The sequence below is a fragment of the Myotis myotis genome, unplaced genomic scaffold, assembly GCF_014108235.1.
Source record: "Myotis myotis isolate mMyoMyo1 unplaced genomic scaffold, mMyoMyo1.p scaffold_m19_p_17, whole genome shotgun sequence".
In the NCBI taxonomy this organism is placed as follows: Eukaryota; Metazoa; Chordata; class Mammalia; order Chiroptera; family Vespertilionidae; genus Myotis; species Myotis myotis.
In genome coordinates this window covers 9,689,430-9,711,740 of record NW_023416321.1, presented here as the reverse complement: position 1 = coordinate 9,711,740, position 22,311 = coordinate 9,689,430, and the positions used below count along the sequence as shown (strand labels likewise).

At 50.1% G+C, this 22,311-nt stretch overlaps 1 protein-coding gene and 1 long non-coding RNA gene across 7 annotated transcripts in view; one reads left to right on the top strand and one right to left on the bottom strand.

Annotated features, from left to right (window-relative positions):
- The window catches only part of LOC118671250, a 20,623-nt gene extending 6,777 nt beyond the window's left edge, over positions 1-13,846 (top strand). The window contains exon 3 of the long non-coding RNA XR_004972698.1: positions 12,615-13,846. This is a non-coding gene — a long non-coding RNA (uncharacterized LOC118671250). The remainder of the gene's footprint in view (positions 1-12,614) is intronic.
- SP2 (Sp2 transcription factor) lies at positions 97-22,311 on the bottom strand. Of its 6 annotated transcripts, none has more exons than XM_036339198.1 (8): positions 22,213-22,311; positions 7,421-7,497; positions 5,335-6,309; positions 4,821-5,133; positions 3,316-3,490; positions 2,885-3,078; positions 1,206-1,302; positions 97-1,087 (listed from the first exon to the last, which is right to left on the bottom strand). In XM_036339198.1, exons 1-8 carry the CDS (start codon positions 22,217-22,219, stop codon positions 979-981), a joined length of 1,947 nt encoding a protein of 648 aa, XP_036195091.1. In that variant the 5' UTR covers positions 22,220-22,311; the 3' UTR covers positions 97-978. The 6 variants fall into 6 exon arrangements, with proteins under 6 accessions (XP_036195091.1, XP_036195090.1, XP_036195094.1 ...); XM_036339197.1 differs by having other exon boundaries at positions 7,421-7,500; positions 22,213-22,277; XM_036339201.1 differs by lacking the exon at positions 22,213-22,311 and adding an exon at positions 18,058-19,861.

Below are 22,311 nucleotides of genomic sequence, written 5' to 3'. Positions count from 1 at the left end.
TTGGTCCTAGGTGGACCACTCAGACCAAGGTTCCCTCCCCTCCGTCCCCCCTCCAAGCTCTATGAGGTCAAAGACAAAGGAAGCTGCACTGCCAAGTTGCGGATTTTGCCTCAGGCAACTAAATTTATTAGCAAGAAAAAATTTTTGTCAGCCCAATGCTGAACAACAAAGTACATCGTTAATAAAGGATAACAAATCTGTCAATCATAAAACATACCTCAAGCAGTTACAACTAAAAATAAAGTTGTATTTTGTTTTTAATTTAAAAGCCTCAAAAATAACAAGCAATATGTTTTTAAACATGTAGTAGACACAATTGTCTATTATACAATATACACTGTACATAACTAGAGCTTGGGCCAGTAGGGGTAGGTGAGATGAAGGGAGAGCGGAAAGGTTCAGGATGTGAAGTTTTTATCTGAATCCAGATTCAAATTGAAATGCTGTGTCATTTAGAAAAGAGAACTGCTAGTGAGAAAAAAACCCATATGCTCATCACTGCCCCCCAAAACCCTAAACTGAAAGCAGGCGTGGGGGAGTGAGTAACAGTACAGGAGGAAGGGAGCAATTAAATAAAACTTTAAAGCACACACAATACACAGTGTTCATTATCTGAAATAGAGTATAAGGCAACGTTCTCCATAGAAAAAGGGGGATCAGGGAGTCCGTGGTAGTTTCATTTTTAAATAGAAAGTTGGAATGTGCTGGAGAAGAGCTGTGGCAGGGCGAGGCGTGTGGCGTGGAGGCGGCCTCTTGAGCCTGGCAGGAGGTGGATGCCGGTGGTGTCCTGGGTGGTGCCCTGGGGGCAGGGCCCGGGCGTCTGAGGTGCCGGGGCCAGGGAGGTGCAGGAGAGCGGGGCATGGCACGGTGATGCGACTCTCGCAGTGTTTGGGGGGGGAGGGGAGGACTCACTTTGCTCCTCGATGGAGTGAAATTCATGTTTTTCCTTTGGAAATAAAGGTTCCCACTCGTCCTGGTTTAGAACGTCTCATTGGGAGAGCCAGTGTCCCCGGTCTGGTGAGAGGCAAGGGCCAGGGCAGAGCCAAGGGCTTCAGCAGAGGCGAGTGTGGGGCAGCAGAACCCCCTCCTGTGAGGACAGTTGCAAAACAGGAGGGCGGGGCTGAGGGCAGGCCCAGGACCGCCGGGCCTCCTTTCCACCAGGGGAGGGGCTGCATCTTCGGGCATCCCGCCTCAGTGGGCCTTACAAGTTCTTCGTGACCAGGTGCGTCTTGTAATGTTTGGTGAGGTGATCACTCCGCATGAAGCGCTTCTGACACTGGGCACACTCAAAGCGTTTGTCCCCTGGGAAGAGGAGATGGCCATCACTCAAGAGCTCATTCACAGACTACCCAGCCCCCCAAGAGGAGAGGCACACGTGACATCAAGCTTGTGATGTCAAAAACAATAGTGATTGCGCCCTAGCTGGTTTGGCCCGCAGACCGAACGGTCCCAGGTTCGATTCTGGTCAAGGGCATGTATATTGATTGCAAGTTCCCTGGCCCTGGTCGGGTGCATGCAGGAGGCAACCAATCGATGTGTCTCTCTCACATCAATGTTTCTGTCTCCCTCTCCCTTCCACTCTTTCTAAAAATGAATGGGAAAAAATGTCCTCAGGTGAGGATTAACAATAACAACAACAAAATAATAATAATAGTGATTGGACCCATAAATGAGTGAAAATAGTGAAACGATTTCAGGACAATCATTCAGGAAATAATAATAGGAAAGGCAATATGGGGTAGCAATTAAGAGTGTGGACTTGGTAGTAACAGCTCAATGTAGTGCTGTTCCATCCTTGACAATCTGAAATCATAATACCTGTAATTGAAATAGATGGGCTAGCCCAGCTGGTGTGACTCAGTGGTTGAGTGTCGACCCAGGAACCAAGAAGTCAATGGTTCGATTCCTGGTTGGGACACATGCCCGGGTTGCAGGCTTGATCCCCAGTAGGGGACATGCAGGAGACAGCCAACTGATGATGTTTCTCTCTCATTCATGTTTCTATCTCTCTCCCGCTCTTTCTCAAATCAATAAAAACATTTGAAAAAAAAAGAAGAGAGAAATAATAGATGGGCTAGCCCTAGCTGGCTTGGCTCAGTGGATAGAGCATCGGCCTGTGGACTCAAGGGTCCCTGGTTCTATTTGGTTGTGGGCTCGATCCCCAGTGGGGGGCATGCAAGAGGCAGCCAGTCAATGATTCTCTCTCATCATTGATGTTTCTATCTCTCCTCTCCCTTCCTGTCTGAAATCAATAAAAATATATTTAAAAAAATAATAGATGGGCTAAAGTTGTAGCTCCTATCAACATTCCTCGGGATTATTCTATAACTTGTCTTTAATGTAGAAATGTATAGTTTCATCGATATGATTATATTTCAAATGGGGGGGGAGAGTGTGGATTTGGGAGCCAGGGGGCCTGCGTCTGAACCCAGCTCCACTAGCCGAGACCGAGCCACTTCTCCATGCCTCAGTAAAAGGGGCATGATCGAAGCACCCTCCCCATAGAGTTGTCCTGAGGATTGAATTAGTCGGCTGTAAAGTGCGCAGTATAGTTAGTGCCTGGCATACGACGTCAGTGCTTGTTACATAAATAACTGCAGCTATGGAAGAAGTCATCAAGGCTGCATGATGCTTTGGGAAACACTGATAAAGGAATGGCCTGAAAGCATTTCCTGGGTAGGCTTGGAGCCCTGAGAAGACAGCCTGTAGCTCCTGCTCAGTGTGGCAGTTCCTCAGCAGGGCCAGGAGTCTGGATGCCACTGAGGGCAATGGAGTGGGGGTGCAGGGAGTGGTGGGGGGAGGACCCGTGTGGTTGCAAGCCTGCCAGGGAAGGGGGTGAGAAGCCGTCTGGGAGGCAGTGTGCCACTGGGGAGAGGGAACAGACCTGTGTGGGTGCGAGCGTGCCGCTGGAGTTCATCACTTCGTGTGAACCTCTTTCCACAGAAGAACCAGTTGCAGACAAAGGGCCGCTCGCCGGTGTGCAGGCGCACGTGGGCCCGCAGCAAGGATGTCTTCCGGAAAGTCTTGCCACAGTCGGGGATATGGCACACGTGCTTCTTCTTGCCCTGCTCTCCAGACCTGGGAATGGCGAGTGGGAGGGAGGGAAAGGGAAACGTAGTGAGGAAGGAACAGAAGATGGGGGCAGGATGGGATGGAGAGAGGATGTGGGGGCAGGTCAGAGAGCAGAGGAGGTGAGGAGGCAAGGTGGTGTGGAGTCGCTGCCTTGGCCCCCCCCCCCCCCCCCCCCCCGATCTGTGTCCCAGGAAGGGCTTGGGGAACAGGCACAGGCCAGGCAGCCAGGCTGGCTCCCGTTACCTCTTGTCCCCGTCCTTGCAGTTGGGACATGTGCAGGCCATGCGGCGCCGCTTCTCCCCGGGCTGGGCCTCTCCCGACAGGGCCTGCTCCATCTGCAGCTGGATTTGGGTGGGGCTCAGCCCGCTGATGGTCAGGTTGTTCCCAGAAACGTTCTGCACCGTCAGCTGCTGCTGCCCTGTGGGGGTGGCAGGGCATGGCTGGGTGAGGAAGCCTGAAGGGACAGAGCAGGGCGCCTGACACCCTCCTTCCCTTCTGCACACGATAAGGACAACCAGATAGCAAATGCTTCTGAGAGCCTGTTATATGCCAGATACGCCTGCAACCTTCAGTCCCATCAAACAGATATATTATCCTCCTTTCACAGTTGAAGAAACAGGCCCAATAACATATCGAGGTCACACAGCTAGTAAGTGGTAGGACTCGGGTCCGAACCCAGGCAGTTGACGTCAGCATCAACGTGCTGAACCACCACACCATACCAGCCAAACGTGCTTTCACATATTTCAATTGGGAAGGGTCTTGTCTTGAGGGGTGTTTCTTCCAGAATTTCCTCCAGCCTTAGGCTCTTGTGAGATACCTGCTCTCAAGAAAGTCTCCAGGGATTTCTGTTAAGAGTAAGAGCCAGGCTGGTGTGGTTCAGTGGTTGAGCACTGACCCATAACCAGGAGGTTAGGTGTGATTCCTGGTCAGGATACATGCCGGGGGTGGGGGGTGGGTTGCAGGCTTGATCCCCAGTAGGGGGCGTGTAAAAGGCAGCCAGTCAATGATTGTCTCTCATCACTGATGTTTCTATCCCTCTCTCTGAAATCAATAAAAACATATTTAAATAAAGAAGACAGTTCTGAGGGCTTTGGAAAAAAAAACCAGTCCCCTAGGACTTGCATAAAGCCTTTCAAAGCAGGGGAGTGCTGCTGGCCTATTGCTGGTGTTCAAGTGCCACTACCCTGTAAAGGCCTTCACCTGGCTAAAGAAGGCAAGGCAAGGCAAGGAACCGTTTTTGCTAGGTAGCTACAATATTCCTTTGCTGATTTGCAACGCTGCTTTCATACTGTAAATATTACCAAATATTCCCACTCAGCAGAAGTGAAGCACAAGCCAATCCCACTGCCAAAGGCTCCTTCCTTTCCTCCCAACGTTAACTCAAGGCTTTCCTCATTCTGGAAGTCTTCCTTCAAGTTTCTTTACCCCGGGCCTCCCTTGAAGATGTATCTGTCTTTGGTCTGTACCAAACGAATTTGCATTTGGTGTTAGCTGGAGTTTTCTCCTAGTATATCTTATTCTCTCCACCATATTCGAGGTCTTCAGCTGTAAGTTGGGGCCAATAGCATCTTACACTACCTCGCAGGGCTAAGGACCGAGTGGACATGCTTTTAAGCGGGAAAGGCTGAGACAGTGTCGGGTATTATCCTCACTCCTGTTCCTGGGAAGCACGGGGCTGGCGCCCAGTTCCGATGCGAGGGATGTGCAGGCACCACCCACGCCCCAGCCAAGGGGTCTTCCCTCACCGCCGGCGTTGGTGATGGTGACAGGCACACCCTGGACTTGGACACCATTGATGTTGATGGTCTGCATGGCCTGGGCCGCCGCCGCCAGCTGGGCTGCATTCAGGCTGATGATGCTCCCGGCAGGGGCGATCTTTGGCAGGGGACGCTCTTTCCGGAGAATCGCGGCTGAGTGTTTTTTGCTGGTCCCGCTCGGATGGGGAGCACGGGGTGCAGGACTGCTACAAGTGGTGGCGGAGGTGGGTGCAGCTGTTGCTGGGGAGCTGTCCTGGAGAAGGACCGTCTGCACCTCACCGGAAGGCGTACGGAAGTAGACCTGGGAGGGACCAGAGAGAAAACGTCAGTGTCCCAGGAGAGTCTGGTTCCCGCACTTACTGCCCACCCCAAACGATACTGACTCTGAACATTCAGATCAAATCGGGAAATGCACCAGCAGATCTTCAAAGGCAAGCTGAGTGGAGCGCTAGCCAGTTAGTGCTAAGGAGAGGAAGGCAGGTGCAGAGGGTGTGCGTGGTACCTGAGTAGGCGTTGGCTCGGCCGCCTGGATCTGAAAGTTCTGGGAGGGCTTCTGGGGGACAGTGGGGAGGGTGGCAGATGCCGCCTGCACCACTCGCAGGGCCTGCTGGGGGATCTGCACCACCTGCTGCTGCTCGGCCTTGGGGGGCACCACCTGGACCTGCTGGACCACAGCTGGCTGGCCCCCGCCAGGGCTCTGAACAATGAGCAGGTTGTTTCCTGCCTGGATGATGTTGTCCGCTGTGGTCTCGATCAGCACCGTCTCCACCTGCTCAGCCACAGCCACCGAGGGCTGGGAGGCAGGAAGACTCTTCTTCCTGGCTTTCTTATTCGTCTTGGACAGCGGGATGGGAGGACTCTCTGTGAGGAGCTGAGTGGAGGCCCCGGTGTCGCTGGTGTTCACAAGGTTGTTGACAGGCAGAGTAAGTGTCACGTTGCCACCCCCACCCGTCAGCTTCACCACATTGGCCCCGCTCTGCACGGGGGTGGTAGTTGTACTTGACTTTTGGGCAGGGGCTGGCTTGATGGGGACAGGCTTGTGACCGGATGGTGAGGGGGTGATGATGGCTTGGTTGGTGCCAGGGATGATCTGGATTTGGTTGGCGAGATTGGGCTGTACTTGGATGGTCTGGCCACTGCTCGCCTGAATCTGAGAGACTGCCTGGTACTGGATGTTGGCATTTGTTCGGGTCCCTTTGTTAATCACAGTGGGATTCTGGATGGCGAACACCAGCTGACCCCCAGGATAGGATGTGCTCAGTTGTGACCCTTGAATCTGAAGTATGTTTCCTTTGGAGGACAAGATTCCAAAGCTATTCTTGCCGGGGCTGAGAGGGAGAGGGGCAGGTTTGATAGGGACCAGTTTTCGTGGTGTGGGCTGTGGGGGAGCAGGAGGCGTCACAGCAGCCTCAACAGCTGGAGGCCCAATTTTGCTACATGTTGCAGCAAGCAGGGCTAAGGGAGATGGCTGGGAATCCTGCAAAAAACCCAGAGGAGAAAAGGAGTGAGACGTGAGGGCCTGTAGCCCAGCCACCCTCTGCCTGTTTTGATCCTCTCCTCTTGGCAGGTTCCACCCCACTTCCATGGCAGGCAGGGTGCCAGCACCCTCCCCCTGCAGTGGTCCTGTTGTCCCTGCTGGTTTCTCCATCCTATATAGTAAAACCCTAATATGCAAATCAGCCAAACAGCAGAACCACCAGTTGCGATGACGGACTGACCACCAGGGGGCAGATGCTCAATGCAGGAGCTGCCCTCTGGTAGTCAGTGCACTCCCACAGCGGCAGAACCCTCAGCCAGAAGCCGGCACATGGCTGGCGAGTGCAGTGGCGGTGGCCGAAGCCTCTCTCCCACCTCTGGACCCCTCAGGGGATATCCGACTGCCAGCTTAGGATATATCCCCCGAGGGGTCCCGGACTGGGAGAGGGTGCAGGCTGGGCTGAGGGACCCCTCTCTCCCCCAGTGCACAAATGACGTGCACCGGCCTCCACTTGAGTAATAAGGGAGAAAGGGTGGGAAATGTCTTTCTCAGGAGGGAGTGCCCCAGAAGCACCCAGGACAGGGTGAACTAGCAGCATGAGCTGGCCACTTACTCCCCACTGGCCTTGTTTCTGACAGGGCACAGAACCACCCTGAGCTCGTACGTGGAGTTCCGTTGGCCCACCACAGGGATTACGGGATCCCCGATTCCTCAACTGAGGAAGGGAGAGAGGGAAAGGAAAAGGGAGGAGCCACAAGAGGAGTAACCCTCTGGTCAAGTGTTTTCTAGGGACATGACTTCACTGACCAGGGAATGCTGCTCTTTTGAGGCTACAAGGCAGTCTCTGGGCTTTGGGGACACAGCCTCTATTTTCCTTATATGGTCAGTGGAGCTAGTGGAAGAGACCTTGAGTTTAATCCTGCTTCCCCCTGACCCAACTGTGGTCTCTTAGGTTAGTGGCCATGGTTTCTTAATTCAGAAACAGTAGATAACTGAACTCCCCCTGGTCTCCTGTCCTGGGGTGTTTACAGTGAGTGCTCAGTCTGGTTGAATGGCAGCTTCAGGAGTCCTTCCGGGCTGATGCAGCCCCCCACCCTCAGAGCCCACTCACCTGGGAGCTGGAGGCAGCGGGCTGCAGGTAGTCACTGGGACTGACAGCAGCAGTGGCAGCCATGCTGGTGTGTGGATCTGCTGGAAGAAAAGAAAGTCATGCACAAAATGCCCCCAAAGAACCCAAACCCACTTGGCTGGTATTTCCGTTTTGTCTCTTTGCTGCCGCTTCTCTAAGAGCTTTCCCCACACTGACCCACTCAAGCTGAGCAACCTGCATCTTTTCAGCAGGCGCCCTTCTCCTCTCCTCAGACTCAGCCATCCACGGCTGTGAGGACAGCTGGACCTGCCTTTCCTGGACTGTCCCCTCCAGCCAACATAAAGCCTGAGATAACACGAAGATGCTGAGATTATACCAAGAGCAGCTTCCGTAACTGCACCATGAGCCTAGGGAGCCCTGCTGACTCTCCCTAGGTCAGGACCCCTGCATGGTGGGTGGGGAAGCCCCTCCCCCAGCTACTCCTCCAGCCCTGACCCAGGTTTCCTGCTCACTGCTGTGGCCAGACGCCAGGCCAGCCTGGAAGAGAAGCTTGGCTCAGTCAGGATCCCTGACAAGGAGGACACAGCTACTCCATGCCCAAGTCCTGGGTGCTTTATGCTCAGCCTTCACCACAAAGGCCCAGGTATTGATCTATAGCATATGGAGAAGTGCTTTATGTGAATTTACAATAGGGATGGCCCCATACTAGGTATCACCTGGTTGGCCCAATAGGTAACTGAATAAAATGAGAATAAAGATAGAGTAAATTCTGTTTTTGTTTAAATGTATATGTATTTCAATATATGAATATAGCAGGAAAAAGTCTTAAATTGCTAAAATGTTAAAAACCATTATCTCCTGGTAGTTGGATTTTGCTTGACTAAGAGAATTTTTCTCCTTGTTTTTCTCTGTATTTTGTCATTTTCTCACAATAAATATATTCTATTGTACTCTTTTTAAAATAAAGGAAGATAAAGAACATTGAGGAAGTAATTAAAGGAATCTCTGCTCTGAATTAAGTCTCACCTAAGATAAATATAAGATAGGTAAAATGGAAATCATGACAATTGGGGGAAAGAATCTAAGCTATCTTACAGTTCATACATCACTGAAGAAAACAGGACACTGGGCAGAGTCTAACTTGTATCCTAGACCCTTCGAAAGTAGATTTCGGGAAGTACAGAAACAAGAAGGGTATTAATTACTTCAGAGGCTCAAAAAGGCAAAATGGCTTAGGCAATGAGCCCCTGCTGGGCATCTATTGAGGAGAGGAGAGGTTGGGGAGAAAGTGGAACAATTCAATTTTCGCTGGCCTCTGGCTTCTCTCTATGGGAGAAGGGTTGTTGTTTTTTTTAAAATATATTTTTATTGATTTCAAAGAGGAAGGGAGAGGGAGAGAAAGATAGAAACATCAATGATGAGAGGGACTCATTGATCAGCTGCCTCCTGCACGCCCCCTACTGGGGATTGAGCCTGCAACCTGGTATGTGCCCTTGACCAGAATCAAACCCGGGACCCTTCAGTCCGCAGGCTGACGCTCTACCCTCTGAGCCACACCAGCCAGGGCTGGGAGGAAGATTCTTAAATGGGAAAAGGTAAAGAAAAGGTGAATGGGGGACTGAATCCAGGACAGGTGATGGCCTAGGAAGAAGGCACACCAATGCCTCAAATGGTTCCCGGCTCTAAGGCCACACAGCAGCACCCCAGAGGAGGAGAGACTTTGTAGCTCAGGAATAAAAGTGAGGAGCCAGAGGGCAGCTCCGGGCAAAACCCAGAGTAGAGGGAGATCTGGAAATATCAGACTCTGATCCTTGTCAGAACCCTAGAATGAATGACTGACCAGCACTACAATTACTGAGGTAACGGAGCAGGGCAGTAGTCATAGGAGTAAGCACACGGCTGCAAAAAACATCTGTCATCTGAACAAATCTGTTTTGTGGGGTTTTGGCTGGATACGCCAGAATGGTATACGCTGCACGTTTTCTTTCAACAAGGCACCTGGTGAAATTTTTGTAATATTCTGATAGGAAGGGAGGGCACTGCGGGCAGGATAGTCTATTTTGGGGGCTAAGTTGAACGTGCCTCCACCTAAGTGTTGAGATCCATGCTGTCTAGCTGGCTGCTGCGAGGTCAACCAGGGTGCCTCACACTAGGGATGGGGCCCAGGACCAGGGTCTGCAGGCTTCTCCTCAGAGGCTCCAGCTTTCTCTACCAGAATGTTTTGTTCTTGTTTTCACTGTGAAGATCATCTTTTAAAAAGGAACAAATACTGTAGGTCGCTGGGTGATTGTTGCTTACCCCAGATTTGCACATTTCAGGGCTGAGATGTGTATTTACAACTGTACTAGTGCCAAGTGGTACTATTCTAACTGCGTGGGCTAATTCAGACAATTTAATTCTGCATTTAACTCATTCGATACATTTGTGCAACGTGAGGCATGACAGCTCTTCAGAAGCTGGGAGGATTGCCTCTCCTCACTAGACACTGCAGGGTGGGCGTGCGGAAGCCACGGAGGCCATGGTGTCAAGTCTGTGCCGTGCTTATGCTGACAACAGCGATTCAGGTTCACACTAATGTCGTCCTCCCAGAATGATGTCGGTTTGAATTTTACTGGCTTTTGGGTAGTTATTTAATTAATTTTATAGGAGCTAGATCAGTGAGTTGATACACAGATTTACGTGAGTACATAATTAAGTTGTAGCATTATAATGAAAACAAACTAAGTTGACTCAAAAACATCTTTTCTCTACAGCAGCGTTCAAACTATTCAGACCATGAACCACAGCTATAAAAACAATTTACATCAAGATCCAGTGCACACACACACACTCACACATACACCCACACACTTCCTTGTCCCGTGCTCATGCAATAAGAGTTTCCAGATGCCCTAGCCAGTTTGGCTCCTTCTCTCATCATTGATGTTTCTATCTCTCTCTCCCTCTCCCTTCCTCTCTGAAATCAACATATATATATAAAGTTTCCAGTAACAAAATATGCCCTTACTACATGTGATGGACTTTGATATTTTCCTACTCTATTTGATATTTTTAAACTATTTTTAAAAATTGATTTTTAGAGCTCTGGCTGGTTTTGCTCAGTGGATAGAGCATTGGCCTGCAGAATGAAGGGTTCTGGGTTTGATTCCAGTCAAGGGCACATGCCCGGGTTGTGGGCTCGATCCCCAGTGGGGGGTGTGCAGTAGGCAGCCAATCAATGATTCTCTCTTATCATTGATGTTTCTTATCTCTCTCCCCTAAAATCAATAAAAAATTTAAAATTAAAAAGAATTGATTTTTAGAGAAGAAGGGAAAAAGTGAGAAACATCAATGTTTTTATTGATTTTAGAGAGAGAGGAAAGGAGAAGGAGAGAGGAGGAGAATCACTGATCAGCTGCCTCCTGCACACCCTCTACTGGGGATCAAGCCTGCAATCCAGGCATGTACCCTGACTGGGAATCAAACCCATGACCTTCTGGGTCATAGGTCCATGCTCAACCACTGAACCCATGCCAGCAGGGCCTAGGCTTTTATTTTTAAACTAGAGGCCTGGTGCATGAAATTCGTGCACAGGTAGGGTCCCTAGGCCTGGCCAGCTATCAGGGCCGATCAGGGCCTTCCTTCTGGCTACCAGCTGGGGCCTCCCTTCGTTCTGCGCCACCCCCTGGTGGTCAGCACATGTCATAGCGAGCGATTGGTCTCCCGGTAGAACTCCCTCAGGGACAATTTGCATATTAGGCTTTTATATATAGAGATGCTGATTGTGACTCACTAAATTGCTTTTGTGCCATAGAGATTGGAAATTGCTGCTTTAAAGTAGTCTAACCACCTCCCAACTTTGGGAAACTGTCCAACGACTTAGTAGGCACGTTCAATTTGCAGAAGTCACAGGACTGAGAAGGATTACAAACACAATGGGTGTCAGTATTAGGGTTCAAAGAGCTCTTTAAAAAATGGTATGTGGCCCTGGCTGGTTTGGCTCAGTGGATAGAGTGTCGGCCTGCGGACTCAGGGGTCCCGGGTTCGATTCCGGTCAAGGGCATGTACCTTGGTTGCGGACACAGCCCCGGTGGGGAGCGTGCAGGAGGCAGCTGATCGATGTTTCTCTCCTCTCATCGATGTTTCTGACTCTCTGTCCCTCTCCCTTCCTCTCTGTAAAAAATCAATAAAATATATTAAAAAAAAAAAAATGGTATGTGCAGAAGGCTCCAGACCTAAGTGAGAATTTGTACTGTGCTAGTCATCAGCACCCTCTGTAAAACATAGGTAGTCATCCTCATGGGATTCCAGGAGGCATCAACAATTGATATGAAAAGCATTAATCATGTAGTGGGTAATCAATAACTGGTGGTTTAAACTTTAAAGTTGAATAAATTCTTAAGATTCTTTTAAAAAGTAACATGTATACAGGACAGGAAGACAGAGCTTAATCGTGAGCCTCATGTGAAAAAGCTGCAGTGGTTTTAACTCAAAGCTAAACAGGCGCCAACAGAATCTCGATGCGGTTGCCAAAAAAGCTACTGCAATCTTGCACTGCATTTCCCAAAGTTCAATCACAGAAGAAGAAAAATAATAGTCCTAGTGTGTTCTGCACACTTGGGCTACATCTGAGTGGCGGGTTTCATTCTGAGGGACATTTTGAAAGGGGGCTTTGCAGTAGGAGCTGGTGCAGAGAGCAGCAGCAATGGTTGTGACCAGGGTGCCCGAGCAGCAATATCCACCAGGGTATCTTATTCCATCCTGGGTTCAAAGGGTGGAACCAAGATTTCAGGATGGAAATTTCAAGAAGGCAGATTTCAGATTAAGAGGGAAGCTTCCAAAAGATGGAATAAGTTGCCTTTTGAAGTAATGTTCTCCCTTCTCTGGAACCATTTAGCCTGAGGCAGAATAAGTGTCTGTTGGAGTCAGGATGTCTAGATGGGGTGGGAAGTTGGACTGAATTGCCTTTAAGATGTTTACAATTCTCAGACCACGTTACTGATAAAAACACAAGATGAGTTAGCTGCTGGCAGGGCTGGAAAGGGAAGGCAGAAGCTTTCCCAGGAGGCTCCCTGGGCTCGGGTTCACTAGCTAAACTTGGTGAATGACTCTCCCTGAGACATCGTCTGTTATGAAACGGAAGGACATCAGAACAGGACAGAGCGCAAACAAAATGAAAACTGGCCTAGAGCTTCTTACTCACCTGCCTTTCCCATCTCCCTGTCTCCCGCTGCAGTCATTACTACCCTGGACTCAAACTGTTTGGAGACCTGGCTGGGCTCTGAGTGAGCCTTCAGTTAGGAAGCCACAGCAGAATCTACTGAAGCAAGCTGCAGACTGCTGGCGCTTGACGTTGCACCATTTCAATTTGGTTTCATTTTCCTCCCCAGCTGGCTCTTGAAATACACCTCTAGATTGCAAGCCGATGTTTGTATCTCTCCTAGGATCACTCAGAGTTTTGTGGCCCCTGGGCAACCAAAACAGAGAGGATCTCGCTCCCCGCCATTGCAGAATTATACCCTGAGATTAACCATAAAAGGGAGAAGAGAAGCATTTCCCGTTGGTGTCTGGAAATGAGAAGTGGTTAAGAAATGGCGCAGATAGTAACTACAAGACTCTGATCAAAGTACTTTAGAATCACATTAATTTGGAACTTTATATTTAAAATGTGTAATTTGGACATAAATTGTGCTTTCCTTCATATTATTCAAAGCAAGGCTAAACAGTTGTATGAAGACTGCAAAAGGACTCCTACTGTTTTATACCACGTCCACCATTTTAATTGCACCGTTTGCTTTTTCTTTATCCTCACTCGAGAACATGCTTATTGATTTTCTTAGAGGGGAAGGGGGAGGGAGGGAGAGAAACATCAATGTGAGAGAGAAACATCGATCAGTTGCTTTCCTGTACACACCCTCGACAGTGACTGAACCCGCAACCTACGATGTACAGACAACGCTCCAACCGAGCCACAGGGGCCGGGGATGTACACCTGGCTTTTAACAGCAGTTTACATCCAGTCACTGGAACCTACATTTAGCAACATTGGTAAGTGGGATTACTGCATACTCTTGAAAAAGAAGGTGTCATTTCTTTCAGAGTTCTATCATTCAGGTTGGCTAAGACTTTCCCAACAGAGATTTCACCTCGGCTGGTGAAACTTTACAAGGATTTACTATACAGGCATGAGTAGCTCTCAGGTTTCAAGGAAAACTTCCAAGGTCATCCAACAAGCCGTCCAGTGTCTGATGGGACCACAGTCTTTCCTTTCTCTATACGGGAAGCCAGTTTAATTCTAAGACCAGCAGAAGCATCCCGAGTATCCCAGCTCTTGATATACAGATAGATCAGTGGTTCTCCACCTTCTGGCCCTTTAAATACAGTTCCTCATGTTGTGGCCCAACCATAAAATTATTTTCGTTGCTACTTCATAACTGTCATGTTGCTACTGTTATGAATCGTCATGTAAATATCTGATATGCAGGATGGTCTTAGGCGACCCCTGTGAAAGGGTTGTTCGACCGCCAAAGGGGTCGCGACCCACAAGTTGAGAACCGCTGGGATAGATTATTCATTTCCACCTTTGTCCCCTCTGACTTGGCTTCAAGCACCTTCCATAGGCTGACAACTCCCAGGTCTCTCAGCCCAGTGCAGACCGGTACACCCAGCCCTCTGTGGGCCTGTCGCTTGGACTGCCCACAGAACCTCCCATACTGAGCTGTCACCTCTGCCCACTCTCTCCAGCTTTCTCATCCCCTGGCACCAGGGGCCTTCTTCCAGATCCTTGAAGATCCTTCGTTTCTCCACTGCCCTTTCCTTGCTTAGAGCTCTTTCTTCTCTTACTAGCTAAGACCTACTCATCCTTCAGGTCTCAGCCTGTTTTTTGGTTTTTTTCAGCAAAATTTACTGTGAGACCACTATGTAACAGGCATGTCATTTCCTCACGGAGGCCTTCCAGGGCCCCTGAGACGGGAGGGCTTCCCAGGGGTGGGCCAGGTCTGTTTGCTGAACAGATACACTAAGTCTAGTCCATAGCCCAGGGACCCGTCAGTGCTGCAGGCTGAGTGAATGTCTGGTTAAACCAACCTCTCTCCTGGTATTTCCAATCACAATGACATCTGAGCATCATCCCCACTGCCAACCAATCAAGCCCTCCTGATTCTGCCTCCTAAATATAAAGCTCTCCACAGTCTACTCATTGCTCCTCACCACCATCGCCATTATCCTAGCATTAACCACTTTGGCTCAGCCTGAAATACTGCCCAAAGCCTTCAAAACAGCTCCCCAGCTCTGGTCTTGCCCCTCTTCTCCAGCTTCCATAATCTGGTCAGAATCATTTTAAAATGCAAATTCCATCCAGCCTCTCCCCTCATTAAATCCTGCAAGAACTTCCAGTTGATCTCATGATAAGCTTACAGAGGTCAAAACCATCTGCCCCTCTTTCCCCCCTACCTCTCCTACTTATCTCCTGCCCTTCCCTCCTGCAGGCACACCGTTTTCTCCATTTTTGGACCTACAGAACACGCCCTCTCCCCCATTTGTGGATCTCCAATCCTCCTTCCGAGGTCCTTCATAACCTACTCGGGGGAAACTTTCCTCCCTCCCACCCCCACGTGTGGGGCAAATGCCCCTGTTATGTGCCCGGTACAGGCACCAGGGCACCCTTCACAGCACTTCCCCCACCACACAGGCGGGAGTGTGTTTCTGTCCTGGGGGGTCTTCCCATGAGCATAACAGGAAGTGGCCTGAGGGATCCCGAAGCTCTGGCCATCGGACTAGGGGCTGTTCCACTGGGTCTTTCACTTGAGACGCAGGAATGAGAGAGAAAAGGGGACCAAAGAAACACTGCAACAGTGGGCTTCACGAAGCTCTTTCTCCTCTGAGAGAACCTGACTCAAATGTGGGTGCTCAGCTGCTTTTTTTTTTTTGCCTCAGGCTCCTACCATCCCAGCAATTGCTTTCTTGGCCTCCTGCTATGGTATTTCCCCTGGAGGAATTTCACTGCACAAACAGTCCTTCTGCTGTCTATTTTGGTCAGCTCAGCTGGCCTAAAGCCAACAAAACAGTTTCTAAGCCTAGTCTTTCCCAGTTGCCTTGCCTGGAAGAATTCAGAGCTGGTAAGGGAAAAGCAAACCAGGCTGGTTTTAGAGAACAACGTCGGACCTCAAAGGGAGTTGACAAACGGGCTAAGTCAGAGAATCAGCTTGTGAATGACTCCACATTGCACAGAATATTTCCCAGAAGCTAATCTCCAGCGGTCACAGTAACCATATAAAAGCTCTATAACAGTTAAAGAAATTTTTTTGACTTTCATTAAATATGAACACCCCTGGAGGGTGCCTTGCTAATGCCACAGGCCAAAGGAGGAAGGTATGCAAAGAACGTAGCCCTGGCCGTTTGGGCTCAGTGGATAGAGTGTGGGCCCTGGGACCAAAGGCTCGCAGGTTCCATTCCAGGTCAAGGGCACACACTTCGGTTGCAGCTGGATCAGAATGGAGATCTTGTCTCCACCCAGACCCTTCACCAAGCCACCCAGTCTTCCCTACTCCTGACTTCGATCCCATCCTCAGCCCATGACCCTGATGTGTGTCCACAATCTCATCAGGAAGTTAAATTTTTGGCCTGACCGGCTTGGTTCAATGATTGAACGTCAACCTATGAACTAGGAGGTCACGGTTCAGATTCCAGGTCAGGGCATATGCCCGGGTTGCGGGCTCCATACTCAGTTGGGACATGCAGAAGGCTGCCAATCAATGATTCTCTGTCATCATTGATGTTTCTATCCCTCTATCTCTCTCCCTTCTCTAAAATTAATAAAACTATATTTTTTAAAAAAGAAGTTAAAATTCCCTTTAATAGCTAAATCTATTATTTCTTTTTTCCAGAAAAATTTCTTGCAAGAGTCACTTGTATTTACTGTCCCTAATTTCTTCCCAGCCAGTCTTTCTTAAACCTGTTCCAACCATGTTGCGCCTGCCCCATCCACACCACAAAAACTGCTCACACCACCAGTGACCTCCACCTTACTAAGCCTAATGGTTAATTCTCAGACCTCATCTTCTGCGCTGATCTGGCAGTTGACCCCTCGTCCTCCTTGAAACACCTTCTTTTCACTTGACTCCAAGACATACTTGCCAGATTAGCCTCCTACCTCTCTGACTACCCCTTGTAAGACTCCTTTACCGGGTCTGCCCCTCCTCAAATTCCAAGTGGTTGAGCTGCCCCAGGACTCAGTCTCCAGACCCGTTTTTCTTCAGTTTTCACATATTTCCTGGGTGATTTCATCTAGTCTCATAGTTTTAAAAAATCAATTAACATCTAGGTTCTACATAATGAGGACTCCCAAATTTATATTTTCAGGTTTGTATATCTGACTGCCTACTGAAGTCTCCACTTGGATGTATTAGTAAGCATCTCTAGCCCAAACAGGGCTACTGATATCTCATTCTGAGCCTGTCAAACTTCCGCACTGCGGTGAATGACACTCCATCCCTCCAGCTGCTCAGCCTGAAAGCCGTGGGAGTCATCCTTGATTCTTCTTTGGTTCCACACTCTGCATTGGAGTCGGCAAACTTTTGGCTCTACCTTCAAAATATCTTCAGAATCTGATTGCTTTCCCCACCACCTCTTGTTAACACCCAGGTTCAGGTCCCCATCACCTCTCGCCTGTGTAACTGTGAAAGCCTTCTTCCTGGCTGGGCTTCTGACCTTGTCCCTGTTGGTCTTTTCCCAACATGCATCAGTGGGACCCGTCAAACATAAAGCAGAGGTTAGCCCTCTGCTCAGAGCCCTCCAATAGCATCCATCTCCCATTCAAATGGGAGCCAGAGTCCCCACAGTGACACCCAGGGCCTGTCTCCTGTGACCTCTCTGACTTCGCTCCTATCATTCTCCCTCACTAGTCAGCCGCGAGGGCCTCCCTACTGTTCCTGAACGAGCCAGATAAGGTCCCTCTCAGGCAGGGCCTTTGCACTTGCTGTTCTCTCTGCTTGCGTTCTCACCCTCTGTCTCTCACCCCAGATTGAGTATGGCTCTCCACTCTTTCAGTTTTACGCAAATGTCATTTCCCACAGAGGCCTTCCGAAACTGCCCTATAAAATTACACCCCCCCCCACACACACACACATTCTTCCTGTCCTCTATTTTTCTCCTTAGCACTTCTCCTTGCCTAACACCTATTAGTTATTTATTGTCTCCCACTAAAGCTTCCTAAAGGCATGGACTTCTCTGCCTCACGCATTGATGTACCTCCGTACCGGGCACACAGTAGGTGCTTAGTATATATATTTGTTGAGTGGATGAATGCATGAACCTAGAGGCTGCAGAGGGGGAGAGCCTATATGGAGCTTACGAACCAAAAGAGGAAACCTGCAGCTTTGCATGTCCTTTGACTCAGCTGGGATCTGCTCACTGGGTTAGCTTAGCTGATCCAGTGCCAGATGGAACTCTCAACCCCACCAGTCACCTCACACAGGCCCAGTGCACAGTCCATTCCTGCTCCCGGACAGGAGCAGAGCACACACGTCATCACCACCACGCTACATTTCAATGCTTCCTTCAGTTAACGTATAGGGTATGTTTGGGATGGGGGGGGGCACATTTGAGTCACTCCTGGGCTAGGATCGGCTTCTGAAATGAGCGGTGACTTCATTTCCCCTGGGAAGGGAGGGTTAGCTTACCGATTACTTTTTTGAAGGCTGGGAAATGATTTGCTGTTTTCAGACTAATCTGAGACTTCCAATTAGACAGTGACCAGGAGCAGGAATATTCCACTTCCAATCACACAGTCCTGCCTGCTGTCTCTTATTCCCTATTCACACTCTCTAAAGAGGCTGCTTTGTCATTCCACCAAGTCCCAAAGGAGAGGCCGACGAGGAAGCTCTAGAAAGAGGACGTCTGGAAATGTGCAGGCCCGGGCCTACTGGTCCCTGAGCCGCTTCCACCCTGTGGCTGAGATGAAAAAGGCCATCTAACAGCCTAGGGACGAACAGCATCGCAGGGCCCTCAGCATCAGAAGCAAGAGTCGCCCAAGCCAGACCTCTGCTTTGTGATGTTCTGGGGCTCCTGGCTCGGTACAGCATGCAGCTCTGATGTCGAAACAAATTGTAGCTAAGGAATGAGATGTCCAAAGGAAGGATTCCAACAGCTGGGTCTGTAAGCCTGCTCTTCCTGTGACACAAACAGCCCTGTAATCTCAACACTCCTCAGAGCTCCGCACAGGAGGGCAACAGCAACGTCTAACTGGGCACTCGGCCCCTTCACACTCCCTTGCTCCTGAGCAGAGCACGGCGGCCAGGCCCTGGCGTGAGGAGTACAGTAATTCCCTGGGCCGCGGGGGCCTCAGTGCATCTGCAAAGAACGCTTCCTGGACATGCAGTGGGCAGCCTCCCCCCGGCTGAGTGCTGACTCTGAGCCTGCTCCTGGACTCTCTTTTCAGCCGTAGGAAAATCGGTTTCCACTTTGGAATCCCGTCAACTGGAACAAATCCAACAGTACAACCTGGGAGCATCTCCCCAAGGGCAATCGCTAATCCCTTTCCTCCTCAGGCTGGCAATGTCCTTGAATTAGTAACACCCCATGTTTTTACCTTCCTTCCAATAGATAACAGAAAAGTGAGACCTCCCTACCCTGAGGTCTCCTACGAAAGTGCCTCCAGCCAAAAAGAAATCTACTGATAATTTAGGAAGAACTTAAGAGAGAGACTTTCAAATGCGTTTCAGAAATATAAAGATCTAAGCACTGGCTCTATGAATATAAGGAAGAAATGAAGAGAAAGCATTTCCCCCTCCTTCAACAGGTCTAGAAGTCACACAAGGAGTTGCATGTGGATCCAAAACTAAAGCAAAGCAAAAAAAACCAAACAAGCAAAAACGTCAACAGATACATTCCATAAGGAGGTCCAGTCTTCCGCCCAGCTTGTGCTGGTCGGGTCCAGCTTGTGGACCAAGTGTTCCTGGTTTCAAACTTGTCGAGAAGAAGTTCACAAATCCCAAAGGGACACTATCATCCAGTAAACTCGTAAGCAAGTACCGGGGCTTTAAAGAGAGGTTACTCCAAGTCTGCAGTCCACAAGGCTGCAGACTGGACCATGGAATTGTTTACTAGTAAACTCAGAAGTATTCACACAACTATACCTCCAAACTTTGTAATACTCCAACACCCTTTAAAGCAGTGTTGCTCTGCATCCTATCTTCTGTGGCCACTGCCCACTCCCTAAATAATCCCTCAGTTTTTCAATCTTTGGAAGTGAGGCATCTAATTTGTGTGTATACAGAGAACAGAGGCGTGAAGATAAGTCTTAGAAGAAAATCATACATTTCCATCATAGAAATGGGGGTGAGCAATGTCTAGAAAATTGCTGAACCCAAGTCAATATCAGGGTGTATTAGTTGGCTGCAACAGCTTAGAGCAGCGGTTCTCAACCTGTGGGTCGCGACCCCTTTGGCGGTCGAACGACCCCTTCACAGGGGTCGCCTAAGACCATCCTGCATATCAGATATTTACATTATGATTCGTAACATACATCATTACAGTTATGAAGTAGCAACGAAAATAGTTTTATGGTTAGGTCACAACATGAGGAACTGTATTTAAAGGGCCAGAAGGTTGAGAACCATTGGCTTAGAATGTCTTCACAGGGCCCTAGTTGGGCAATACTTGCTTAAAGCAAGCTTAAGAGTTGTTACATACCTATGGCAAAGGACTGGTTAGGGACCCTGCAACTTCCCCAAAAGATTACTACTAATCAACAGAACTAGGAAGTGCAAGGCCAAGACACCAAAATGAACTACCCAGACATTTGCTAAAATCTTCTTATAGCTTCTTCCTTCCTCTGACAGACCTCCAGAGGCCCAAACTTTAGTAAAATTTCATCTATGTGCTATCAACAGTGAAGTCACACTCTGCCTCCTGAAGTCACTTCTCCCTGCTGGGTAGTCAGGATATGACTATGAACTACCTCAACCTGGGCCGCCTCAGCAGAGAGAATGTCTTTAACAGCCTAGCTCAGGGGGTTCATATGCCAGAAGAGCATTTTTTTCTTCTTGTTGCTGCTTTTCAATGAAGAAGTTAAGCCTCTGTACAACCAAGTGGAAAAACCAGAATTAGACATCTTACCAATTGGCCCAATGAGAATCCATTTCCAACAGGAAATAATGCCTGTTAGAAGCCACTGGCACACTGACATCATCAGCCCGATCGGTAGGTTGTATGACAGAGGAGCCCCTTCACCAGACACAGGAATTTAAAAAGTCCCTGCAGTTACATTAATGACTGCAGACAACAGGTTTCCTTGGGTCATTACTCGAAATTACTCCTACGGTGTGGACTCCACCATCATTCCCTCCTTTCAGGCTCTCCGTGAGTTGGCTAACAACCCCGAACTTTCCAGCCCAAAAAATCTTATCCCAAATACCAACTCAACATTCAGCCCTCCGCTGGGACACTGAACGCCTTGCGGGGACAGCACGTAAGTTTTAGACAGTGCACGCCAGTGTCCCTTAAAAGTCATCACCCCTCCCTCTGCAATGCAGTCGGTCGGTGTCACGGAGGACAGCCAGGAACCATTTCACTGCCGGCTCCTCCTTCCGCTTTGCTAGGAAACAACACATAAGCCAACCTCAGGAGAAGAAACAAAGTTCGGGAACATGTGCACTGAGGAAAGCCAGACCGAGCCCCTCTGGATCAAGCTAACTAAGCAACGATTAAACACCACAGTACAGGGGGGCCTTGACTTAGGAGTTTAATTCGTTCCGAGACCGAGCTCGTTAACTCAAATTACTCTATCAACTCAATGCAAAAAATCGGCCGAGAGACAGCTGGTATCTCAAAAAACTCGTTAGTCGGGACGCTCGTAAGTCAAGGCCCCACTGTATCTTGGAATCAAAACCAGTGAATGCAGTGAAGACAGGTTTCTCAATTGCCCAGAGAAAACACAGTTCCTTCTCAACTAAAACTATAAAGCCCCCAGGAACACAGGCCATGCACTGGGATGGGGGTGCGGCGGGAGAGAAGAAACGCCCTTTCTGCTTTATTTCTCTCGTGCATTCCCTAGGTTTGTGCCCGGCCTCTGGGAGTCGGCAGGTCCGGGCTAGCTCCGTCTACAAGTCCTTAAACGTCTCTCCGTTTCTGAAGATACTTAGCTGGAGGCTCAAGAATCCAAAGGAAGGAACACATGGCAAGGTTCTGCCTACTCGCAGTCCAAGGCGAGGGGTCCTCTGCCTAGGGAGTGCCCTGGTGTCCCGACACCCTCTCTCCATGGGAGACACTGGCAACCACGTTGGCTTCTAGACCCAGCGGTGTGCATGTGCTTGGCGCCATCTGGATTGCAAGCATCCCTTCCTTGCCCCTCTCTGCACTCGGGCGAGCCCTGAATCGCTGGTGGGCACCTAGACTTCGAGTGCAGGAGGGTCCGTCCCCCCGGCACAGGGCAACCGCGAGGGGGGTCGGTCGCCTCCTCGGAGCAGGCCCAAGCCATAGCCCCGGGCCGGACAGCGCTGGGGGGGCTGGGGGGCGACCAGGCGGAGGGGCGATCGGTCGGCCCCAGGTGCCCGCTCGTCCTGCCAGCCCCCGGAAGCGCTGCCCTCCCGCCCAGCGGGCTCCGAGGAGGCGGGGAGTCGAACGCCCCCTTCCGGGTGCCTCCGCCCGGCTGGCCAGCCCCGCTCCTCCTCCGGGCGGGAATCCTCCCTCCCCCGCCCCTCCCGGAGCCGGGCCCCGGCGCCAGGCCCGGCCCCAGGGGGCAACCCCCGGCCCCGGTTCCCCCTCCCTGCGGCCTCTGCCCGTCTTCCCGACCCTTGGGGGCTAGGAAGACCCCGCCGGCAGCGGCCAAGACCCACCGCTCATTACGACATCTTCCTCCCTGGCCTCCGCCGCCTCCGCCGCCACCGAGAGCCTGACACCGCCCGCCCAGCACCCGCCAATCCCGGAGCCCGCCA

Coding starts and splice junctions, on each gene's coding strand:
- SP2 (XM_036339197.1), bottom strand. Junction 3,491..4,820: donor CACCATCACCAACGCCGGCG/GTGAGGGAAGAC, acceptor CCACCCCCACAG/GGCAGCAGCAGCTGACGGTG. Junction 3,079..3,315: donor TGCAAGGACGGGGACAAGAG/GTAACGGGAGCC, acceptor CGCCATTCCCAG/GTCTGGAGAGCAGGGCAAGA.